The sequence below is a fragment of the Emys orbicularis genome, chromosome 1 (genome assembly GCF_028017835.1).
Source record: "Emys orbicularis isolate rEmyOrb1 chromosome 1, rEmyOrb1.hap1, whole genome shotgun sequence".
Lineage (NCBI taxonomy): Eukaryota > Metazoa > Chordata > Testudines > Emydidae > Emys > Emys orbicularis.
The window spans coordinates 99,547,344-99,570,976 of NC_088683.1; the positions used below are offsets into that span (position 1 = coordinate 99,547,344).

At 48.1% G+C, this 23,633-nt stretch overlaps 1 protein-coding gene across 1 annotated transcript; it reads left to right on the forward strand.

The window, feature by feature from the left end:
* The first annotated feature begins 332 nt into the window (after nt 1-332).
* Nucleotides 333-21,445, forward strand: LOC135879638 (cytokine receptor common subunit beta-like). Its single transcript, XM_065405724.1, is given in 11 exon segments — nt 333-396; nt 10,258-10,387; nt 13,955-14,169; nt 17,059-17,201; nt 17,656-17,827; nt 18,474-18,609; nt 18,700-18,860; nt 19,258-19,403; nt 19,510-19,677; nt 20,990-21,084; nt 21,358-21,445. Coding segments are annotated over 11 exon segments (1,518 nt in total).
* The last annotated feature ends 2,188 nt before the right edge of the window (nt 21,446-23,633 follow it).

Below are 23,633 nucleotides of genomic sequence, written 5' to 3' on the forward strand. Positions count from 1 at the left end.
ACCCCGGTAAGGAGATGGTGACCTTGCTCTGCAATGTATGGGTCCTGCAAAGTAAATTTTATTTTCCATCCTGTGTCCTACAGGAGGTCTGACTAGGTGACCTAATGGTCCCTTGTGGCCTTGATGGATCAGTGAAAGGTCCCCTCACTGCAGGGAGGGGAGGTTTTCTGTCTCACAGAAGGTCCCAACCACCTGACCGTCAGAGCTTGGCTTCCACATTCAACAGGTGACAAAGAAGGAGTTAACAAGTGTGATTGCAAGAACCCCAGGCCGGCGACCAGCCCAGAGCACAGGGGGCAGGACTGAGCTGGTGGGCGCAGGCTGGCGTGAACATGAAGGCGTTCTGCAGTGCTCTGCTGGCTCTGTGCTGGGCTTTCAGGGTCGGGGAATCTCGAGGTGAGTTTCAGTTTCTTTTCCTCTTCTTTCCCCCCTGCCCGTTTTATCATCTTCCCTCCCCTCCTTCCAGTCCCTTTACTCTTCTCCGTTCCCTTTCCTACTTTCCCCCTTTCCTCTGCTCGACTGCTCCCTCTGCCATTCCAGAGGAGTATGTTGGTGACTAGACTGACAGGCAAGAGGGCGATTGTTTATGTGAATGGGTGGTATGGTAAGTGGATGGAAATGTGGATGGACTTACAGATGGGAGGGTGCATGGATGAATGGAGAAATGGATGGATGGATGGATGGATGGATGGAGAAGTGGATGGATGGATGGATGGATGGATGGAAGAGCAGGAGAGTGAGTAGATGGATGGATGGACAGGTGGGCTATTGGGCAAATGTGTAAGCAAGCTGGCTGGTGAGTAGGTGGATGAACTGGAGGTGCATTGCAGGGATAGACAGACCCCTGAAGGAGAGTGGAGGGATAGAATGACATGTAAATTCATGTGGGAGTGTAAGTGAACGAATATCCATTTGGAGGTGTGGACAAATGGGAGGATGACTCTGTGAGGTGTGTGTGAAAGAGAGACAGAGAGGAGGGGGGAATATGTGAGGGGCAGGGAGACAGAGCAAGTCACCAGTGACAATGTCAAAGGCCCACGTCTAGGGGTGTCCATCTCTCTGAACTGCCTTAGTTCCTTCTTTACCACTGCGGATAACAAACAGGACCCTCTGTCATAACTAGAAAGGGAAGGGTAACAACCCTCCTGTATACAATACTATAAAATCCCTCCTGGCCAGAGGCACCAAAATCCTTTTAGCTATAAAGGGTTAAGAAGCTCAGGTAACCTGGCTGACACCTGACCCAAACGACCAATAAGAGGACAAGATACTTTCAAATCTTGGGGGGCGGGAGGCTTTTGTTTGTGTGCTCTTTGGTTTTGGGTGTGTTTGCTCTTGGGACTTAGAGGGACCGGACGTCAATCCATGTTCTCCAAATCTTTCTGCACAAGTCTCTCATATTTCAAACTTGTAAGTAACAGCCAGGCAAGGCATGTTAGTTTTATCGTTGTTTTCTCAACTTGTAAATGTTCCTTTTGCTACAGAATTTACCTCTGTTTCCTGTAACTTTGAACCTAAGGCTAGAGGGGGTTCCTCTGGGCTCTTTGAATCTGATTACCCTGTAAAGTTATTTTCCATCCCGATTTTACAGAGATGATTTTTACCTTTTCTTTTAATAAAATTCTTCTTTTAAGAACCTGATTGATTTTTCATTGTTTTAAGATCCAAGGATTTAAATCTGTGTTCATCAGGACTAATTGGTGAGGGGATTCTCTCGAGCCTACCCAGGAAAAGGGGTGTATGGACTTGGGGGGGTAATTATTCTCAAATCTGCCCAGGAAAAGGGGGGTTAAAGACTTGAAAGATATTTGGGGAAAGGCAGAGTTCCAAGTGTCTCTCCCTAAATATTTGGAAGACTTGGTGGTGGCAGCTTAAAATTAACCTAAGCTGGTAAAAATAAGCTTAGGAGGTCTTTCATGCAGGTACCCACATCTGTACCCTAAAGTTCAGAGTGGGGAGGGAACCTTGAAACCCTCTGTCATGTCCATTGACTGCTCCTGTTTCTAGGTTTAATCTCCCATCTGTGCACAGTTAGATCAAGTTGTTTGTTGCTTTGTTCTAGTTCAGTGAACCTTAGAAAGGGAGGAATTTCTCCAAATTCCTCAATGTTCTCTCTGAGCCCCTGTTGCCCCAGCTCTGCACCAAACTCAGACCCTGTACAGACCCTAAAATGGGTTTCAGAGGAGGTGCCTCATGCACATCTCTCTTTCCAGAGGTAAATGTGCATGTCTGCTGTCTGCTGTGCTGGGACAATCACACTCCCCAGCCCAATGTGCTATTGGCAGGGCTTTCACTCCTCATACCCTCAGGGAAAGACACCCAAGTCTCCAAGCCTATCTGACCTCCAAGCAGGGCCGGCTCTAGGTTTTTTGCCGCCCCAAGCAAAAAAACTTTTGGCTGCCCCCCCGTCCCAGCCCTGGGCTCCTCGCCGCACCCCCCTGCTGCCCCAGCCCTGGGTTCTCCCCCCCCCACCCATACACCCTGCCGCCCCAGCTCTGGGCTCCCTCATTCCTCCCCACCATTGCCCCCCACACACACCTCCTGCCGCCCCAGCCCTGGGCTCTCTCCTCCCCCGCACCTGCACCCTCCTTCCGCCGCAGCCCTGGGTCACTGGTAACTCGCTCCCACGGCAGGTCATTCAGCAGGAATTTTAGATGTGCACAGAACACAGACAGGATTGGTTCCCATATGGTTACAGAACTGCAGTAAAGTGGAACAATTTTCAGCTTGTGTGATTGGAGGATATCTGGATGCATATTATAAGACTGTCCTACATAAATGAGGAAAAGTTGAGGTGCCTTTATTATTCTTTTGTTCCACTCTTTCTTTCTATGGGGAATTTGCCAATGCAATATCACTGTCTTCCTTTTAAACAAACAAACAAACAAACAAAAAGGCAATGACTGTTGAAAATAGCAATTCCAGTCCTAATAACCACTGGGAAGCATTTCTTGCTCAATTTTATCCTACTTTTTTTACAGCAAGTTACAGTGGATCAGTATATTTGATTTGGGAGAAATGAAGTAACAGCTGCCCAAACTGAGCTTGAGCACTCCTGAATTTTGAGGTGTTCAAATCTGGAAGGCAGGGGCTGGGGGGGGTGGGGGGGAAGGAGGCTGTGGCTCTGCGGGGGAGCACGGCAGCATGTATGCAGCAGTGTGTCTGGCGCTGCGCGGAGCCAGACACGCTGGTCTGAGTGGCACGGTAAGGGGGCTGGGGGGCTGGATGGGGCGGAGGTTCGGAGGGGGCAGTCAGGGGCAGGGAAAAAGGGGGGCTAGATGGGTCAGGGGGTGGGGGGGCAGTCAGGGGACAGGCAGCGGTTGGATAGGCATGGGAGTCCCGGGGATTTGTCAGGGGACAGGTAGGGGGTGGGGTCCTAGGGCGGAAGCTGGGGGGGGGTCTCAGGAGGGGGCAGTTCAGGACAAGGAGAAGGGAAGCTTAGATGGGGTCCCAAGGGGCAGTTAGGGGCAGGGGTCCCAGGAGGGGGCAATCAGGGGACAAGGAGCAGCGGCACTTAGCTAGGGGGTGGGGTCCTGGGGGGCAGTTAGGGGCAGGGGTTCCGGGAGGGGGTGAGCAGCGGGGGTTGGATGGGTTGGGGTTTCTGTGGGGGGCAGTCGGAGGGAGTGGATGGTGGCAGGGTGGGGCTACCCTCCCTCCCCGTGGAGTGTCCTATTTTTTGAATGTTAAAATATGGTATCCCTACTCACAGTGCAGCTTTTCATTCACAGCAGGCTGCAGCATGAGGTCTCAGCTACCTCACTCCCTCCCCCTCTTTCCTGTTGGTAGTGGCCAAGGGAATGCTGGGAAATGTAGTTCTTTCCCTGCTCCAGGGCTGGCTCTATAGGCAGGGAGCTAACCAAGGAACTACAGCTCCCAGGGCCCCCTGTTGGTTCTCAGCTCCCATACTGGATCCCTGCCGCCCCTGCAAATGGGCTGCCCCAAGCACGTGCTTGCTTTGCTGGTGCCTAGAGCCGCCCCTGCCTCCGAGGCTCTTCAGCTATGTGATCCATTCTCAGGTCCAACTCCCATCCTCAAACCAGGACAACCCTCTTCATTGCCGAGTCCTTCACTTGGGCCTTAGAGGTATTTTGTCACATGGCTTGACATCATATGACGTCACATAGTGTATTACTGCTAGCGACACCTCCTGAAATAATGTAACAGTAATAAAAACAATACAACAGTGACAAAACGAAATAAGTTTCTAAATGAAAAGTTTGTTTTGAAATGAAATTTTGAAATTTTTCTGATGCTCCACGTGCAAAACAAACTCTTCAGAATTTCCATTGTCTGAGTAATTTAACAGCCTTCGGTTTTGTTTCAGTTTAGAAGGAAAACCAATTTTGTAATGTTGAACTGTCCCATAAAATGGGAATTCTGCGTGTGACCCAGCTTTAGCCCTGCTCACAGACAGCACAGACAATTCTACTCCAATCAAGGGTGGCGGCTACCTGGAAATTTTACACACCAGAAGGGAAAAGATTTCCCTCCTGGGCCACTAATAAGGAACTGATTGCATCTGAAACTGGAATTCCAGCAATTCTAGATTATCTGCTGCATGTGAGGTCCCCAAACCATCTGCACCTCTCAGATAATGAACCAAGCACCTATCTCTATTCCCCATCAGCAGGGGGAAGGGAGAACTATATTTTCCCATTCCATTTACTAGATTTTTAAAAGGCCTTATCAATGTTTCTCTCATCCCCCACATTCCCGTTAGGGAACCTACTTTTCCCGGGACTTAAATCTCATTCTAACAAAACTGATTGGTCCATCCTCTGAGTCACTGAAAAATGCCTCCCTTAAGTCTCTTAAAACTGCCTTTCGATTTGCCATAGCCTCTGCTGGGAGGGCCAGTGAACTACAAGCAATAATCTCCATCCACCCTATCCAGCAATCCACAAAGACAAAATGATTGTGAGGCCCCAGTTGAATTTTGCACACCGTACCAAATTGCATAACTAATGGGAGAAAGGATAGACAGCATACAGTAAGATGTTTATACACCAATGCGAGAAGCCTAGGTAACAAAATGGAGGAACTGGAGCTCCTGGTCCAAAAAATGAAACCTGATATCGTAGGAATAACCGAAACGTGGTGGAACGGTAGTCATGACTGGAGTACAGGTATGGAAGGGTATGTGCTGTTTAGGAATGACCGGAAAAAAGGTAAAGGTGGGGGAGTGGCATTGTATGTCAATAATGAGCTAAAATGTAAAGAAATAATAAGTGATGGAATGGATAAGACGGAGTCTGTATGGGCAATAATTACACTGGGTAAAAGAACTACTAGAGCCTCCCTTGAGATAGTGCTTGGGGTGTGCTATAGACCGCCAGGATCTAGCCTGGATGCGGACAGAGAACTATTTAATGTTTTTAGGGAAGTAAAAACTAATAAGAACTGTGTAATCATGGGGGACTTTAACTTCCCAGATATAGATTGGGGAACAAATGCTAGTAACAATAATAGGGCTCAGATGTTCCTAGACGTGCTAGCAGATGAATTCCTTCATCAAGTAGTAACTGAACCAACGAGGGGGGATGCCATTTTAGATTTGGTGCTGGTGAGTAGTGAGGACCTCGTTGAGGAAATAGTTGTAGGGGACAACCTTGGCTCGAGTGACCATGAGCTAATTCGGTTTAAACTAAATGGAAGGATTAACAGAAATAAAACTGTGACTAAGGTTTACAATTTCAAAAAGGCCAACTTTAATAAATTAAGGCAACTACTTAGGGAAGTGGATTGGGCTAACATACTTAGGGATCTAAAGGCAGATGACGCCTGGGATTATTTCAAGCTGAAGTTGCACGAGCTGTCCGAGGCCTGTATCCCGAGAAAGGGAAAACGGTTAGTAGGCAGGAGATTTAGACCTAGCTGGATGAGCGGGCGTCTCAAAGGGGCGATTAAGAAAAAACAGAAAGCGTACAAAGAATGGAAGAGGGGAGGGATCAGCAAGGAAACCTACCTTATTGAGGTCAGAGCATGTAGGGATGCAGTGAGAAAGGCCAAAAGCCGTGTAGAGTTGGACCTTGCGAGGGGAATTAAATCCAATAGTAAGAGGTTTTATAGCCATATAAATAGGAAGAAAACAAAGAAAGAGGAAGTGGGACCGCTGAAGAATGTAGATGGAGTGGAGATTAAGGATAATCTAGGCATGGCACAATATCTAAATGAATATTTTGCATCGGTCTTTAATAAGGCTAATGAAGGGTTTAGGAATAGAGGGAGCAGGACAGAGGGGAATAAAGGAGGGGGGATTGACATTACAGTATCAGAGGTGGAAGCCAAACTTGACCAGCTAAACGGGACTAAATCGGGCGGACCGGATGATCTTCATCCTAGAATATTGAAGGAACTGGCGCAAGAAATTGCAAGCCCCTTAGCGATAATTTTTAATGAATCTGTAAACTCGGGGGTGGTACCGTTGGACTGGAAAATAGCTAATGTGGTTCCTATTTTCAAGAAGGGGAAAAAAAGTGACCCGGGTAACTACAGGCCTGTTAGTTTAACTTCTGTAGTATGCAAGGTCTTGGAAAAAATTTTGAAGGAGAAAGTAGTTAAGGACCTTGAGGTGAATGGCAATTGGGACAAATTACAACATGGGTTTACGAAAGGCAGATCGTGACAAACCAACCTGATCTCCTTCTTTGAGAAAGTAACAGACCTTCTAGATAAAGGAAATGCGGTGGATCTAATATACCTCGATTTTAGTAAAGCGTTTGATACTGTACCGCATGAGGAATTATTGGTTAAATTGGAAAAGATGGGGATCGATATAAAAATCCAGAGGTGGATAAAGAACTGGTTAAAGGGGAGACTGCAGCGGGTAGTACTGAAAGGTGAACTGTCAGGTTGGAGGGAGGTCACCAGTGGGGTTCCTCAAGGTTCGGTTTTGGGTCCGATTTTATTTAATCTATTCATTACTGACCTCGGAACCGAATGTAGGAGTGGACTGATAAAGTTTGCGGATGACACAAAGTTGGGAGGTATTGCCAATTCGGAGAAGGATCGGGATATTCTGCAGGGAGACTTGGATGACCTTGTAAATTGGAGTAATAGTAATAGGATGAGATTTAATAGTGAGAAGTGTAAGGTGATGCATTTAGGGATGACTAACAAGAATTTTAGTTATAAGCTGGGGACGCATTGGTTGGAAGTAACGGAGGAGGAGAAGGACCTCGGAGTCCTGGTTGACCGCAGGATGACTATGAGTCGGCAATGTGACGTGGCTGTGAAAAAAGCTAATGCGATCTTGGGATGCATTAGGCGAGGTATTTCTAGTAGGGACAAGGAGGTGCTGCTTCCGTTATACAAGGCGCTGGTGAGACCTCATTTGGAGTACTGTGTGCAGTTCTGGTCTCCGATGTTTAAAAAGGATGAACTCAAACTGGAACGGGTACAGAGAAGGGCCACTAGGATGATCCGAGGAATGGAAAACCTTTCCTATGAAAGGAGACTCGAGGAGCTCGGTTTGTTTAGCCTAACCAAAAGAAGGCTGAGGGGGGATATGATTGCTCTCTTTAAATATATCAAAGGGATAAATACCAAGGAGGGAGAGGAATTATTTCAGCTCAGTACTAATGTGGACACGAGAACGAATGGATATAAACTGGCCGTGGGGAAGTTTAGGCTTGAAATTAGACGAAGGTTTCTAACCGTCAGAGGGGTGAAATTTTGGAACAGCCTTCCGAGGGAAACGGTGGGGGCGAAAGACCTCTCTGGCTTCAAGATTAGGCTAGATAAGTTTATGGAGGGAATGGTTTGATGGGATAACGTGATTTTAGTCAATTAGGCAATAACATGCCATCGCTGGTAAAATGAGGGTCCGGCTGGAGAATCTTGCCTGTATGCTCGGGGTTCTACTGATCGCCATATTTGGGGTCGGGAAGGAATTTTCCTCCAGGGTAGATTGGCAGAGGCCCTGGAGGTTTTTTGCCTTCCTCCGCAGCATAGGGCAGGGGTCGCAAGCTGGAGGATTCCCTGCGACTTGAAGTCTTTAAATCACGATCTGGAGACTTCAACAGCTGAGTTAAGGGAAAGTGGGTGGGTCAGCTTTTGTGGCCTGCATCATGCGGGAGGTCAGACTAGATGACCATATTGGTCCCTTCTGACCTTAAAGTCTATGAGTCTATGAGTCTATGAATTTCATGCCTAAGGGAGTTAGAGAGACAAGGTGGGTGAAGTAATATCTTTCATGGGACCAACTTCTGTTGGGGAGAGAGACAAGCTCTTGAGCGACACAGAGCTCTTCTTCAGGGCTGGGAAAGGGACTCAGAGTGTCACAGCTAAATACAAGGCAGTATCTCATTTCCATCACAAACAGTCTATCCATTATATTCTTCCCTAGATCCCATTCCCCTCCCAAGGAAACCCATATGCACACCTTAGACATTGTGTTGGAAAGCCAAACAGACATTTGTAGCTCTCTGGGAAAGATGTCAAGTAAAACCTCTCGAAATAGACACATTCTCCGTGGGTTAAGAGCAGGGCCGGTGCAAGGATGTTTCACGCCCTAGGCGAAACTTCCACCTTGCACCCTCCCCGAGCCCTGTGGCAGCTCCCCATCCACCCCCTGCCCTGAGGCGCCCCCCCCCCGCGGCAGCTCCCCACTCCCCCCACCCTGAGGCGCTCCCCCCTGTGGCAGCTCCCCCCTCCCGGGGAGCCATGCGGCAGCTCCCCACCCCAGCTCACCTCTGCTCTGCCCCCTCCCCGAGCCCTGCAGCAGCTCCCCACCCCTCCTCTGCCCTGAGGCTCCCCGCCCGTGGCAGCTCCCCCCCCCCCGCCCGGGTAGCCGTGCGGCAGCTCCCCACTCCAGCTCACCTCTGATCTGCCTCCTGCCCGAGCATGCCGTCGCCGCTCCACTTCTCCCACCTCCCAGGCTTGCGGCGCCAATTAGCTGTTTGGTGCCGCAAGCCTGGGAGGGAGAGAAGCAGAGCGGGGCGGCGTGCTCAGGGGAGGAGGCGGAGCAGAAGTGAGCTGGGGCGGGGAGCGGTTCCCCTGCATGCGGCCTCCCCCCTTACTTGCTGCAGGCGGCCCGCCCCGCGCCCCCTGCCCCAGCTCCCTTCACCAAAATGCCGATGACAACCGGGGCGGCCGAAGATCCGGCCGCTGCGGTCGCCGCCGAAGAAAATGCCGCCCCCCAAATGCTAGCGCCCTAGGCGACCGCCTAGGTTGCCTAATGGGTTGCACCGGCCCTGGTTAAGAGGTGCATAGGGCTATTAAATTAAATTAATGGAGATATCCTATCTCCTAGAACTGGAAGGGACCTTGAAAGGTCATTGAGTCCAGCCCCCTGCCTTCACTAGGCAGGACCAAGTACTGATTTTGCCCCAGATTCCTAAGTGGTCCCCTCAAGGATTGAGCTTACAACCCTGGGTTTAGTAGGCCAATGCTCAAATCACTGAGCTATCCCTGCCCCCCACCTTTGGGAAAATGCAGGTTCCTGCATGGATAAGATCTCACTCCACTACAGCACCTGCAGCACCATAGCTGGCCTTGGGCATCAGAACTGTGTGGTTCAGGAGAAGGAATGGAGGTGGTTGGTGGGAACACTCCTGTATGCAGAAGAGGTCGTCTGACCAATGACACTGTGAGAACGATCATGCACCCCCCTGGAGGCAGCTTTCAACGAGGGTTCTGTGTGCTCACCACCGGGGCGACTCCCACAATGCAAATCAGAACTGCCAACCCGCAGCGTTCAGAAATCGAGGGTCAGGTCTAAAAAATCCTGAGAGTGACTTAAATATCATGAGATTTGAATGAGAATACAGCTGGAGGGGGGTTGGTTTGGTGTTGGCGTATTTAGGGCTCATCCTTCAAGCTTCTCTTCCCAGCCGTGTAGGTCAGACACTTACTTTTCGTACATGAAAAGTGAGATTCTCGGGTAATAACCTCAATGCAGATGTTGGGACTTTAAGAAAAATACTCAGTAGCCCGAGACTCATAATAGATTCACACAAGTTGGCCAGACTGTGAATGCACAGGGACGATTCTCTCATTACCACAGCTCCTGGTAAGTAAACCTCTCTTCTCCAGCCTCTGGATTGTGAGCATCAGTGAGCGAGAGGTTTTTGTCCATGACATCCCTGACACGTGAGCTAACTGACATGCGAGGGACTCCCAGGAGAGTTTACCCATTCGCGCCTCGTTCCCCCATCTTTGCCCTTCCCACCCTGGCACCGGTGTGCACATCCCATTATTCCTCACTGCCCCTCTCTATGACCCACCCGCAGCATTGTGCTTTCCTTCCCCCTGCAGAGAGCCTCCTGATGCAGAGCCGGCGCTGCTACAATGACTACACCTCCCGGACCACCTGCATGTGGCAGGAGTGCACAGCGGCACGTCGCTTCCTCAATGTGACTCTTCACCATGAGGACAATATAGGCGAGTAAGTGCCTGACCCCTGCTCTGCTGCAGAAGGACTCAAGAGGCCTGTGGCTGCTGAACCTAAGAGGTGGGAATGGGAGGAGGAAAAGGGATCTGAGCTGACAGCTATGCTTTGAGGAGCACGTGGACACCTGTGCTGGCCCTGCTGGGGGGTGGAAGTTGGAGACACTTTTAGGTCTGCATTGGGAGGATGGGGAGATACAGGAAGATGCGTTACTCAGTTTATTTTCATTACCTTTTCAAGTATCAGGGGGTAGACGTGTTAGTCTGTATCCACAAAAACAATGAGGAGTCCAGTGGCACCTTAAAGACTAACAGATTTATTTGTGCATAAGCTTTCGTGGGTAAAAAACCCACTTCTTCAGATGCGTGGAGTGAAAATTACAGATGCAGGCATTATTATACTTACACATGAAGAGAAGGGAGTTACCTTACAAGTGGAGAACCAGTGTTGACAGGGCCAATTCAATCAGGGTGGATGTAGTCCACTCCCAATAATTGATGAGGTGGTGTCAATACCAGGAGAGGGAAAGTTGCTTTTGTAGTGAGCCAGCCACTCTCAGTCCCTATTCAAGCCCAAATTAATTATGTTAAATTTGCAAATGAATATTAGTTCTCTTTGAAGTCTGTTTTTGAAGTTTTTTTGTTCAAGTATGGCTACTTTTAAATCTGTTATAACATGTCCAGGGAGATTGAAGTGTTCTCCTACTGGCTTTTGCATGTTATCATTACTGATGACCGATTTGTGTCCATTTATTCTTTTACGTAGAGACTGTCTGGTTTGGCCAATGTACATGGCAGAGGGGCATTGCTGGCACATGATGGCATATATCACATTAGTAGATGTGCAGGTGAATGAGTCCCTGATGGTGTGGCTCATGTGGTTGGGACCTCTGATGGTGTCGCTAGAGTAGACATGGAGACAGAGTAAGCAATGGGGTTTGTTACAGGGATTGGTTCCTGGGTTAGTGTTTCTGTGGTGTGGTGTGTAGTTGCTGGTGAGTATTTGCTTCAGGTTGGGGGGCTGTCTGTAAGTGAGGACTGGCCTGCCTCCCAAGCTCTAAGAGAGTGAGGGATCGTTTTCCAGAATAGGTTGTAGATCGTTGATGATGTGCTGGAGAGGTTTTAGCTGGGGGCTGTATGTGATGGCCAGTGGTGTTCTGTTATTTTCCTTATTGGGCCTGTCCTGTAGTAGGTGACTTCTGGGTACCCATCTCGCTCTGTCAATCTGTTTCCTCACTTCCCCAGGTGGGTATTGTAGTTTTAAGAATACTTGATAAAGATCTTGTAGGTGTTTGTCTCTGTCTGAGTGATTGGAGCAAATTTGGTTGTATCTTAGGGCTTGGCTGTAGACAATGGATCGTGTGATGTGTCCTGGATTGAAGCTGGAGGCATGTAGGCAAGTATAGCGGTCAGTAGGTTTACGGGATAGGGTGGTGTTTATGTGACCATCACTTATTTGCACTGTAGTGTCCAGGAAGTGGATCTCTTGTGTGGACTGGTCCAGGCTGAGGCTGATGGTGGAGTGGAAATTGTTGAAATCCAGGTGGAATTCTTCAAGGGCTTCCTTCCCATGGGCCCATATGATGAAGATGTCATCAGTGTAGCGCAAGTAGAGGAGAGGCGCTAGGGGACGAGAGCTGAGGAAGCGTTGTTCTAAGTCAGCCATAAAAATGTTGGCATACTGTGGGGCCACGCGGGTACCCATAGCAGTGCCACTGACTTGAAGGTATAAGTTGTCTCCAAATCTGAAATGGTTGTGGGTGAGGATAAAGTCACAAAGCTCAGCCACCAGGTGTGCCGTGGCCTCATCGGGGATATTGTTCTTGACAGCTTGTAGTCCATCTCATGTGGAATATTGGTGTAAAGAGATTCTACGTCCATGGTGGCCAGGATGGTGTTTTCAGGAAGATCACCAATGCATTGTAGTTTCCTCAGGAAGTCGGTGGTGTCTCGAAGATAGCTAGAAGTGCTGGTAGCGTAGGGTCTGAGGAGAGAGTCCAAATAGCCAGATAATCCTGCTGTAAGAGTGCCGATGCCTGAGATGATGGGGCGTCCAGGATTTCCAGGTTTATTGATCTTGGGTAGCAGATAGAATACCCCTGGTCAGGGCTCTAGGAGTGTGTCCGTGTAGATTTGTTTCTGTGCTATAGTAGGGAGTTTCTTGAGCAGATGGTGTAGTTTCTTTTGGTAACCCTCAGTAGGATCGAAGGATAATGGCCTGTAGAATGTGGTGTTGGAGAGTTGCCTGGCAGCCTCCTGTTCATAATCTGACCTGTTCATTATGACTACAGCACCTCCTTTGTGAGCCCTTTTGATTATAATGTCAGAGTTGTTTCTGAGGCTGTGGGTGGCGTTGCATTCTGTACAGGGCAAGCAATGCTGTTTGTTCACTTTCAGCCTGTGCACGTCTGCGGAAGCACTCTATGTAGAAGTCCAGTCTGTCATTTCAACTGTTAGGAGGAGTCCACGCAGAATTCTTCTTCTTGTAGTGTTGGTAGGAGGGTTCCTGTGGGTCAGTGCACTGTTCAGTGGTATGTTGAAAATATTCCTTGAGTCGGAGACGACGAAAGTAGGTTTCCAGATCACTGCAGAACTGTATCATATTCGTGGGGGTGGTGGGGCAGAAAGAGAGTCCCCAAGATAGGACAGATTCTTCCGCCGGGCTAAGTGTGTGGTTGGATAGATTAACAATATTGTTGGGTGAGTTAAGGGCACCACTGTTGTAGCCCCCTGTGACATGTAGGAGTTAAGATAGTTTACTGTTCTTTTTCCTTTGTAGAGAAGTGACGTGTATGTTGTAAATGGCTTGTCTCATTTTTGTAAAGTCCAGCCACGTGGAAGTTTGTGTGGAAGGTTGGTTTTGTATGAGAGTGTCCAGTTTTGAGAGCTCATTCTTGATCTTCTCCTGTCTGCTGTACAGGATGGTGATCAGGTGGTTCCTCAGTTTCTTTGAGAGTGTGTGGCACAATCTCTCACCATAGTCAATGTAGTATGTCGATTGCAATGGATTTTTTACCTTCAGTCCATTACCTTTTCTATCACTCTCCCTTGATTTTTCTGGGGGATCCCAGGTGTGAGTGATGGCAGGGCCTGTTAGTTTACTGCACCTGGTGTGGAGAAAGAGGCATTAGAGTACAGCTGGGTTGAGGTTCATTCATCAGCAGAAGAGAGAGGGATGGTTCCCCACTCCCAAACTTCCCCCTGGCTCTTCTTTGTTGCCATGGGACCCAGAAATGTTGGGGGACACATGACCCCGCATGACCCCCTATGCATCGCCTCTGGCTCACCACCTTCCGTACCAACTGCAAGGCTCATTTTTTTGACCAGCCTTCTCTAATATAAATATAATATAAATTCAGAGCAACATGTGTATATGTTCTCCCCTGAAGCTAGGGCAACACAATAACTAGCAGACACATATTCACATTTCTTAAAGCTTTACTGGAAGGTGCTCGGATACTACAGCAATGAGTGCAGTATAAGAACTTATATTGAGTAGAATAGAATAAATGTGGGGAAGATTTCAGGAGCCTAATTTGGGATTTTCTATCTGTATCTAAATCAGCTCCTCCTCACCCTTTTTCTCTGCACATAGGAGAAGCACACAGATCCCATGTGAGCCTCAGGGAGGCAAGGAGTTGCCGATCTGCCAGGACTCCTGTGTCTGCTGGAGCTGCCACGGGAACAGCATCCATTTTGGACTTCGGGTGAACGACAATTACAGTTTCAAACCTGATCGGTTGCTGCAGGCTGAGCTGAACGTCAGCCTCTTCCAGAATGGTAAGGGAAAGACACCCACCACTCTCTTCTCTCCAGGATTATTTTTGATCCTCTCACATGAATACTTCTTCTTCTGCGCAGGTCCCCCAACCCTATCCAAGAATCCTGATCCCCAGAGTGGACTGGGTTAAATCAAAACCATTTAAATTTTAATCATGATTGAAATCACTAAGCAGTAAACCTTGATTTAAATCCTCGATTTTAATTTTGTTTTGTGTTTGTACATTTTTAGTTATTTTTCTAAAGAGATGTTGATTTTCGTTGGTTGGTAACCATTAACACATGTTGCTTTGCAACTAAATATAACCTTTCAAAAGGTGACAGAGATGTAGTGATCTATCAGCACTGAATGTCTTTTAGGGCTAATCCCAGGTTGACCCTAGGGACTTCTGGTTTTGTTTCTTAGCTCCAGCCCTTGTCACAGTCCAAACAGTAGAGAAGATAAATCTTCATGCCCACTATCTTGATTTCCCTCTTACAGCATTCAAACCGATGGGACAAGGCCTTCTGTCTAATACCTATCTTGAACACTACTAACATAGTAGTTTCCAGCTATGAATTTGTCAGTGCTCAGCTGATGCTTACAGACTTTACAGGAGCTGGCAGCTGGTTTACCAGCATCACAATATCTTTACACTTTTTAAACGCATTTTTATAGCCTAACATATGTTTATTCAGATTCCTACTTACTTTTTGTATTATGTTACAAAAAGGTGAATGATACATTTCTTATTTACTAGGTTACGTTAAATTTTTACTTGTGATTGATATCAAGCTCAATTTGGATAGAAATTCAGATTCAATTAAAAAGGCACAAAAACAGCATCTTAATTTTTATTATGATTACTATAATTAGTTACAGCGTAGCAGCCGTGTTAGTCTGTATCCGCAAAAAGAACAGGAGTACTTGTGGCACCTTAGAGACTTAGGGTACGTCCAGACTACCCGCCGGATTGGCGGGTAGTGATCAATCTATCAGGGATCGATATATCACGTCTCATCTAGACGCGATATATTGATCCCCGAACACGCTCCCGTCGACTCCGGTAGCGAAGTCGACGGGGGAGCCGCGGCCGTCGATCCCGCGCCGTGAGGACGGGAGGTAAGTCGAAATAAGATACGTCGACTTCAGCTACGCTATTCCCGTAGCTGAAGTTGCGTATCTTACATCGCCTCCCCCAGTGTAGACCAGCCCAAACAAATTTATTTGAGCATAAGCTTTCGTGGGCTACAGCCCACACAGCCCACGAAAGCTTATGCTCAAATAAATTTGTTAGTCTCTAAGGTGCCACAAGTATTCCTGTTCTTTTTGTATAATTAGTTAAATACAACTACTTTATGTGTGCTGGATACATAAGAAAAAAAAGTTTGTCAAAACATGTTTTGCATTTAAAATTAACAGAATTGTTAAACAACGGAAGTAGTAAGTGACTTTAATTCATTGTTTCGGATCACCACATTCTTCAAGATTTTAAAACTAGTAGATCTCGTCCTCTCACACCTAGTTTTTATACAGAGATTGGAAGAGCAAAACAAGCTTTCCTGCTTTTTCAACTCCAATTGGTTTCTTAATGTGGAATGAACTGAACTAGTTGAATAAACAGAAATGAAGACAATATTCTCTTAGCACCAACAGAAGAGGTTACTGCTGTCAAAAGCTGCTTTTAGCACTGTAACAAATTCTGAATCCAGGAGCTTAGCCAGTGACTTCCACCAGTTTACAGTCTCACAGTCTTTAAAACTTGGCAGCAAATATGTATTGCTTAATATTATTATTGTAATTGATTAAAATAATTATAATAGATTATGGTAAGTTTAGGCTTTAAGATAGTTGTCATAATTTCACATTTAATTTTAAATAGGCTTTTTAAAAAAAAAGAAGCTGTATTTAATTAAAACTAAAAAAAATGATTTAAATAAAAAATAATTGTAATTATTCCCATGAAGCCTTATAGGGTACACCACCACAGGATGTTGATTTTCATTGGTTGGTAACCATTAACACAAGTTGTTTTGCAACTAAATATAGCCTTTCGAAAGGTGACAGAGATGTAGTAATCTATCAGCACTGAATGTCTTTTAGGGCTAATCCCAGGTTGACCCTAGGAACTTCTGCTTTTGTTTCTTAGCTCCAGCCCTTGTCAGAGTCCAAACAGCAGAGATGAAAAATAGTCAGGTCCACTATCTTGATTTTAGGGTGACCAGACAACAAAAAGGCTGTATTTAATTAAAACTAAAAAAAGATTTAAATAAAAAAATAATTTTAATTAAAAAAAAATTGATTTGTATCCACCCTGTCCCCAACCCTTCACCTTACTTCTGCATGTCAGCTATAATTCTGCTAGGAACTGAGTTTCCATTTCCATTGTGACACCTGTTTAACAGCTCCTCACTTACAAGATTCCAGATAGATAAATAGATTCCTTCCTTACCTGCCTACAATGGAAAAGCCGGATGTATTCCTCCCAGCTGACCCACACCCTTGTTCTAGCTGGGTTTCTCTGCCATTAGGAAAAAAACTGATGTCAAACAAACCTTTTCACTCAGAAAACTACACAGTAATATGTCTCCACCTTAAAATGAATGCTGGCTGCTATGGGTCTACCTGACAACACTCACCTCCCTATTCTCCTTCTGTTCTGTTCATCGCTATTTTCCATAAGGCCTTGGCAACTTCATTTCTTTCACTGCCAAGTCCAAACAAGCCTTAGTTTTCTTTTTTTTTTTTTTTCCCCTTTCTTTTTTTTTTTTCAGTCCTGAGAAATCCCACAAAAGCCTGATGTTAGGCAGATCTGGGTCCTTCCTTATGGAAATAAGACTTAGAAAGGCCCTCTGCCCTCTCCCCATCTACTAATAACCACAGCCCATGTTGTCCCTTCCCATTTCCAGTCCAGACCCTCCCACCTCAGAAGCGTTGGATCAATGTCACAGAAGCAGCCTGGGAAGCAGCTGGAGGGAGAAAGAGAAGACACCGGCTGCCCAATGAACTGGAGCTTGACATGACCTACAAGCAAGAGTGGGAATCCTGGGAGGTAGGCATGAGATGTGCTTAGGCATTGGCATGTGCTGTTCTTGGTTGCACCTTTTAGAGGGCAGAAGACAAACCTTTGCAATCCTCTGAAACCCGCTTGGCTGCCGCTGAACCCAGCCAATCTTCTGAAACCTGAATGGCCCAGACGGTGGGTCCGTGCATGCTGCAGCTAGCTGTGTGTGCATCTTACAAACCCTGTGCCGTCCAGCCATGGCCTTGGCTGGTCAAGACCAGAGATCTAGCAAGTAAAAAGCAGCCTGCGTGGTATAAGAGCAATGAGCTCTGCACAAGGAGCATCTGGCTCCACCTTACCCGGGGATCACAGCGCTGGCTGTGCTTGGCTGAGCTGAATTACCCAAGAAAAGGGTCCTCCACCCACCTCTCTGACAAGTCTCTCTCTCTCTCACTCACCCTCCAACTTCCCTCACCTCTCGCTATCTCATCCCCACTGACAGAAATCTTCCTCGCTGTCAGTCGCAAAATCCTCCCATTGCCTGCTGAGTTGTGATGCCCTTGTGCCAGGCAGCACCTATGTAGCTCGTGTGCGATCCAAGCCGAGCCGGGGCGCTGGTTGGTCTGGGCAGTCCGGCGAATGGAGCACTGCCGTGTCCTGGAAGTCCCAGGAAGGTAATTCAGGAGGCCGAGGGGCCGTGGGGGAAAGGAGGAACGTGATGAGATGCTGGCAGCAGAGGGATATTGTGCTTCGCATCCAGAGGATTTGGGGGCTGAGCTGATGACGTTGGAGAATCTCTGGAATTTGATGAAAATGGTCCAGTTTCACTGGTGTTCTCTTATTTGAAGTGAATTTGGTGTCACTGACAGGTAGCAGAGCAGTAGCCACAGAGACTGCAGCACTCTGGTTAGTTGCACGGCACAGGAGCATGGCACCAGTCCCAGTGCAGCACTGGTAGGGGCAGTACAGGCTCCTTACGCACACTTCCCCTGCCATTGCACCTGAAACCCCTCGCCTTGAGGGGGCCCTTCTAGGTGTGCTCAGTATCCGGCCTCTCAATAAAAGGGCCAACAAGTGCCAGTGGAGATAGTGGGTTTTGGGATATGGGCTCAGGAGAGGCCAGTCTCTCTGTCTCTCGCAATATGTGGATTGTATCCATTGGATGAATGGACCAGCATAATGCTCTGGACTGCCTTAGAGAACCCCGAAAGTAAACGTTTTCCCTTCCTCCCTCAATGGTCACAATCCTCTCCCCTGTCCTCTCCCTCCCTCCCAACCCTGCCCCTCCCAGAGCTACACTAACCACTGGCTCTTCACTAGGGGATGAGGCTCAGCCCAAGAACCTTAGCTGCCTCTTCAATGAGGTTGATCGGCTAATGTGCAGCTGGGAAGTGAGGAGAGAGGTCACCAGCTCTGTCTTGTTCACGCTCTTCTACAGAACCCCACCAGCATCAGAGTAAGTGACCTGCCCATGGCAACGTATGCCTGTCCTCCTGTATCAGATCATCCCTTCTGCTCACTCAGGCCTGGCTGCTCTCTTCCCCAGAGAGACAGAATGCTCTCCAGTCCATGAGGAGGAATTGCCTGGCAGCCACTACCTGCTCCACAGCTGTGAGATCAATGTCACCAACCCCAGCAGGCTGAGCCAGTACCTCATAACTGTCCGGCCCAAGAAGTAGGAGAAACTGATAGAAGCCACCCAAAACAGTGAGAGCCCATTTGCATCCTCTGCCCAGGGTTATCTGGGGGTTTCTCCTCCAGCTTAGGAAATGCTTGGGTTGGCAGAGGTGGAATGGTTAACAAAAGAACTAGACAGTGATGTGTGGGTGGGACAGAGGGCTGGTAAAGGAAGCTCCCAGCACTGGAGCTCCTGACTGGCACCGACAGAGCACTGCTGCGAGGAGGCACAGAATGGGCGTGTGGAGATGAGATGTGTCAGAGGGGGGCACTGCTATTAGCAGACCTTGGTGCTAGTCTGCTCAGGCAACAAGTTTCGCACCCGCATATCCTTAGTCCTGCCCACAACCCAGAGTGGGAAAGGGAATGGGCAGGAAGATAAGCTGGGAGATGGATGCATGTTCCTAACGCGTTGTTTGTGTTCTAGTCAAGCCGCTTGCGCCTGTCAACGTGACAGTGATAAAGACGAAAGACCAGGAGTATGAGCTGAGATGGACAAAACAGATCCTAAGCTATGACCATATAGGCCAGAGATATGAATTCTTGTATTGGAAGACTGGTGACTCTTTGGAGGTAGGTGATGGTACTGCTGGGAGCCCAGGACTCTGCCAGGGAGGTGGGTGGATGGGACAGAGAGTTCCTCACCCCTCCTCCATCTCTTCTCCTTTTCTCTTCCCAGAATGCCCAGATTGTAAACATCAGCAATGACAAGCCTCCCCGCATCATCACCCTGCAGATGCTGGAGCCCTCCACACACTATAGGGGGAAAATGCGGGCGAGGGTGCACTCGGATGGCTACAAGGGGTCCTGGAGCGAGTGGAGTGAGGAGTGCACCTGGGAAACAGAGTGGTACATCCCAGCTGGACTACGGGCTTGGGACTTTGGGGGAGAGGGTCAGTTCCCTCCCTAGAGAAACAGGTCCCTTAGCTGGGGGTTCAGGGGAACCGGGGTTTCATACAGTTAATTAAGCAAAGAGCCTGACCAGGGTCTCCTTGGTACCTAGCTGCATGCTTCAGTTCACAGAGCATGGGTATAATTGGCTTATCTGAATGGAAGCCTGGGCCTGCCATTTTCCATGGGAACAAGAAAACAGTATGAAAATCAGGGGTTGGAAGTGGATGCACTAGGTGAGGAGACAAAGGGGCTTCCACAAGGATGAACTGCCTACATTGTCAGAGTGTCGTACAGAGGGTTTAGTTCCATGATTCCCAGGAAAATTAGGGAGGAGGGCCACATGACTGTAATCTTCGCCTACACATTGTATCTCTGCACTGCAGTCTTTGAGGTGTCCACGTTACTACCTTTAAGAGGAACCAGGCAGACTGGATCCCACTGGACATGGTCAGGCTGAAAATGGGGCTGGAGGCCAGTGAGAGAAGTTCATGGATCTAAGTGGAGGGCTGGAGCTGGTTAAACGGTTCATTCTGAACAACATTTTCATGTCTGTGAAATAAGAAAAAGATGGGCTCTTTGCAACTGATTTTAAGCAAATCTGTTAGATCCTACAGGGTTTTCACTGGTCATTCAGAGAAGCGATGCTTCATGGGTGTGTTGTTCAGCATTTGGAATTCAGACTGTGTGATTGATCACTAGGTTCTCATGGTGCGGTTCCTGGTCTCCGACTGGCTTCCTGAACCTGTACAAACAGGAGAGGTGAAGGAATAGGCCTTAATTGTGACTGTACAGAATCAAATATGTGTGTTTCTTGTAAATTCACGCTTAACTGCAAGTCTCCTGGCAATTCTAATGACTGGGTGTTTTTCTTTTTTTGTTGATATCTGCAATGTTCTTGTAGTTTAGTTTCTGTAATGACCCATCCAGTCCCATAAATGGACGCAAATCTGACATCAGGAATTATAACATTCAAAAACCAATAGGAGAACACTTCAATCTCCCTGGTCACTCAATAACAGATTTAAAAGTGGCAATTCTTCAACAACAAAAACTTCAAAAACAGACTCCAACGAGAAACTGCAGAACTGCAATTAATTTGCAAACTAGACACCATCAAATTAGGCCCAACTAGAGACTGGGAGTGGATGGGTCACTACAGAAACTAAATCAATTTGTTAGTCTCTAAAGTGCCACAAGGACTCCTTGTTGTTTTTGCTGATACAGACTAACACGGCTACCACTCTGAAATCTCTCATTTATCTGTCTCAGTCTCTTCACCACTGATCCTCCCACTGCTGGTCCCAGCCTTCACCATCATGCTGATAGCATTTGGCTGGTGTGGTTATAGAGGCTTACTCAGGTAAGTTTGCACTGGGAGTGGGAGATTCGCCAGACACATTGGTAAAGTGAGTGCAGGGAGGGACAGAGAAACAAAGGTGAGGTGCTGTATGGGCACACCCCTATCCTTGATCTAGGGCTTAATCCAGCTGGGGATATGCCAGGGCTGCAGCTTGAGTGCTGGGCCATGGAGTTTCAGGACCTCTGGGTTGACAAGGGGGCCCAGAGTAAGGCTGTGTGTCAGGTGTAGCCTCCCCCTAGGAGAAGTGACCCTGCAAACTCTGTCTTGTTACAGCAAGAAGAAAAAATGGGAGGAAAAGATTCCAAATCCCGGCAAGAGCCAGCTGCTCCAGAGCTACTTCCAGGTAAGAGAGAACTGCTGACCCTGGAGAAGTGGAAGTGGAAGCTCTGCATGGGTCAGAGAAAGGGGAAATGCTGCCCTGGGGTTTATTGCTGAGTGTGTAGCTGCCCAGGTGGAACCTCAACATGCTGATCAAACCACTGCCCCCGACTGGGGGATCATGGGAGCACTGTGAGCAAACTGGAAACGGCAGATTAGGCCATTGGTCTCTCACATCTGTTATCCTGCTTCAGTGGCCAAAACCTGATGCTTCAGAGGTAAACAAACTCCTGCCCACAATGCACCTGGTCAAGAGTGCAACACTCTGCATAGGGAAATTACTTCCTGGCCCTATGTGCACGAGAAATCTATTTCTTCTCTCCCCTCCCCCGAATGTTACCAGCTGTTACTCTTATTGAGTGACCCTCTCATGCTATGGGACAAGGGGAAAAGGAGTCACCACTCAGTCTGCCCAGTCCCCTTAGTAATGATCTTCCAGGGCAAGCCCCAACCACCTGCATTTCCGTGCGAGGGCCAGTCACAGTGTTTGCTTTGCAGGAGCGTGCCCCCAAAGGGCTGGGGAAAGTGAAGGCAGGAGGCTGAGTCATGGTCCTGCCCCACTTCTGTACCTACTGCACCCTGGTGAGCAGGTATAATCACCCTACAGGATGGTGGCACCTGCCTAGGTCCACCTCAAAGAGACACAGTCCCTCCCCCACCCACCCTGAAGTGGTGGTGCTCCCCACCAGCACAACTCCTAAAACCTCAGCCAAATCTATGCCAGGTGCCTCCATGGCTCCCATCAGCACAGGATTGGGTGCTTCATAACCTTTAGTGCAGGGATCGGCAACCTTTGGCTTGCGGCCCGCCAGGGTAAGCACATCCCTCAGTCCGCGCCGCTTTTCTCAGCCCCCATTGGCCTGGGACAGCGAACCGCGGCCAGTGGGAGCCGCGATCAGCCAAACCTGCGGACGTGGCAGGTAAATAAACTGGCCCAGCCCACCAGGGTGCTTACCCTGGCAGGCTGCGGGCCAAAGGTTGCCGATCCCTGCGTTAGTGTATTTCTCCTTACAATGCCCTTGTGAGCCAGGGCAGCACTATTATCCCATTTTACAGCTAGACAACTGAGGCAAGGAGGTTAAATGACTCGTCCAAGGCCACGCACAAAGTCTGTAGAGGAACAGGAACTTAAACCCAGGTCTTCCACACCTGACACTAGACACCATCCCCCTTCCACTCTTGTCCTTTGCACATTCAATAAATCTGTCACTCTTTTTCTGTCCTGTATCATAGAATCATAGAATATCAAGGTTGGAAGGGACCTCAGGAGGTCATCTAGTCCAACCCCCTGCTCAAAGCAGGACCAGTTCCCAACTAAATCATCCCAGCCAGGGCTTTGTCAAGTCTAACCTTAAAAACCTCTAAGGAAGGAGACTCCACCACCTCCCTAGGTAACCCATTCCAGTGCTTCACCACCCTACTAATGAAAAAGTTTTTCCTAATATCCAACCTAAACCTCCCCAACTGCAACTTGAGACCATTACTCCTTGTTCTGTCATCAGGTACCACTGAGAACAGTCTAGATCCATCCTCTTTGGAATCCCCTTTCAGGTAGTTGAAAGCAGCTATCAAATCCCCCCTCATTCTTCTCTTCTGCAGACTAAACAATCCCAGTTCCCTCAGCCTCTCCTCATAAGTCATGTGCTCCAGCCCCCTAATCATTTTTGTTGCCCTCCGCTGGACTCTTTCCAATTTTTCCAAATCCTTCTTGTAGTGTGGGGCCCCAAACTGGACACCGTACTCCAGATGAGGCCTCACCAATGTCGAATAGAGGGGAACGATCACGTCCCTTGATCTGCTGGCAATGCCCCACTTATACAGCCCAGAATGCCGTTAGCCTTCTTGGCAACAAGGGCACACTGTTGACTCATATCCAGCTTCTCGTCCACTGTAACCCCTAGGTCCTTTTCTGCAGAACTGCATCCTAGCCATTCGGTCCCTAGTCTGTAACAGTGCATGGGATTCTTCCATCCTAAGTGCAGGACTCTGCACTTGTCCTTGTTGAACCTCATCAGGTTACTTTTGGCCCAATCCTCTAATTTGTCTAGGTCCCTCTGTATCCTGTCCCTACCCTACAGCATATCTACCACTCCTCCCAGTTTAGTGTCATCTGCAAACTCGCTGAGAGTGCAGTCCACGCCATCCTCCAGATCATTAATGAAAATATTGAA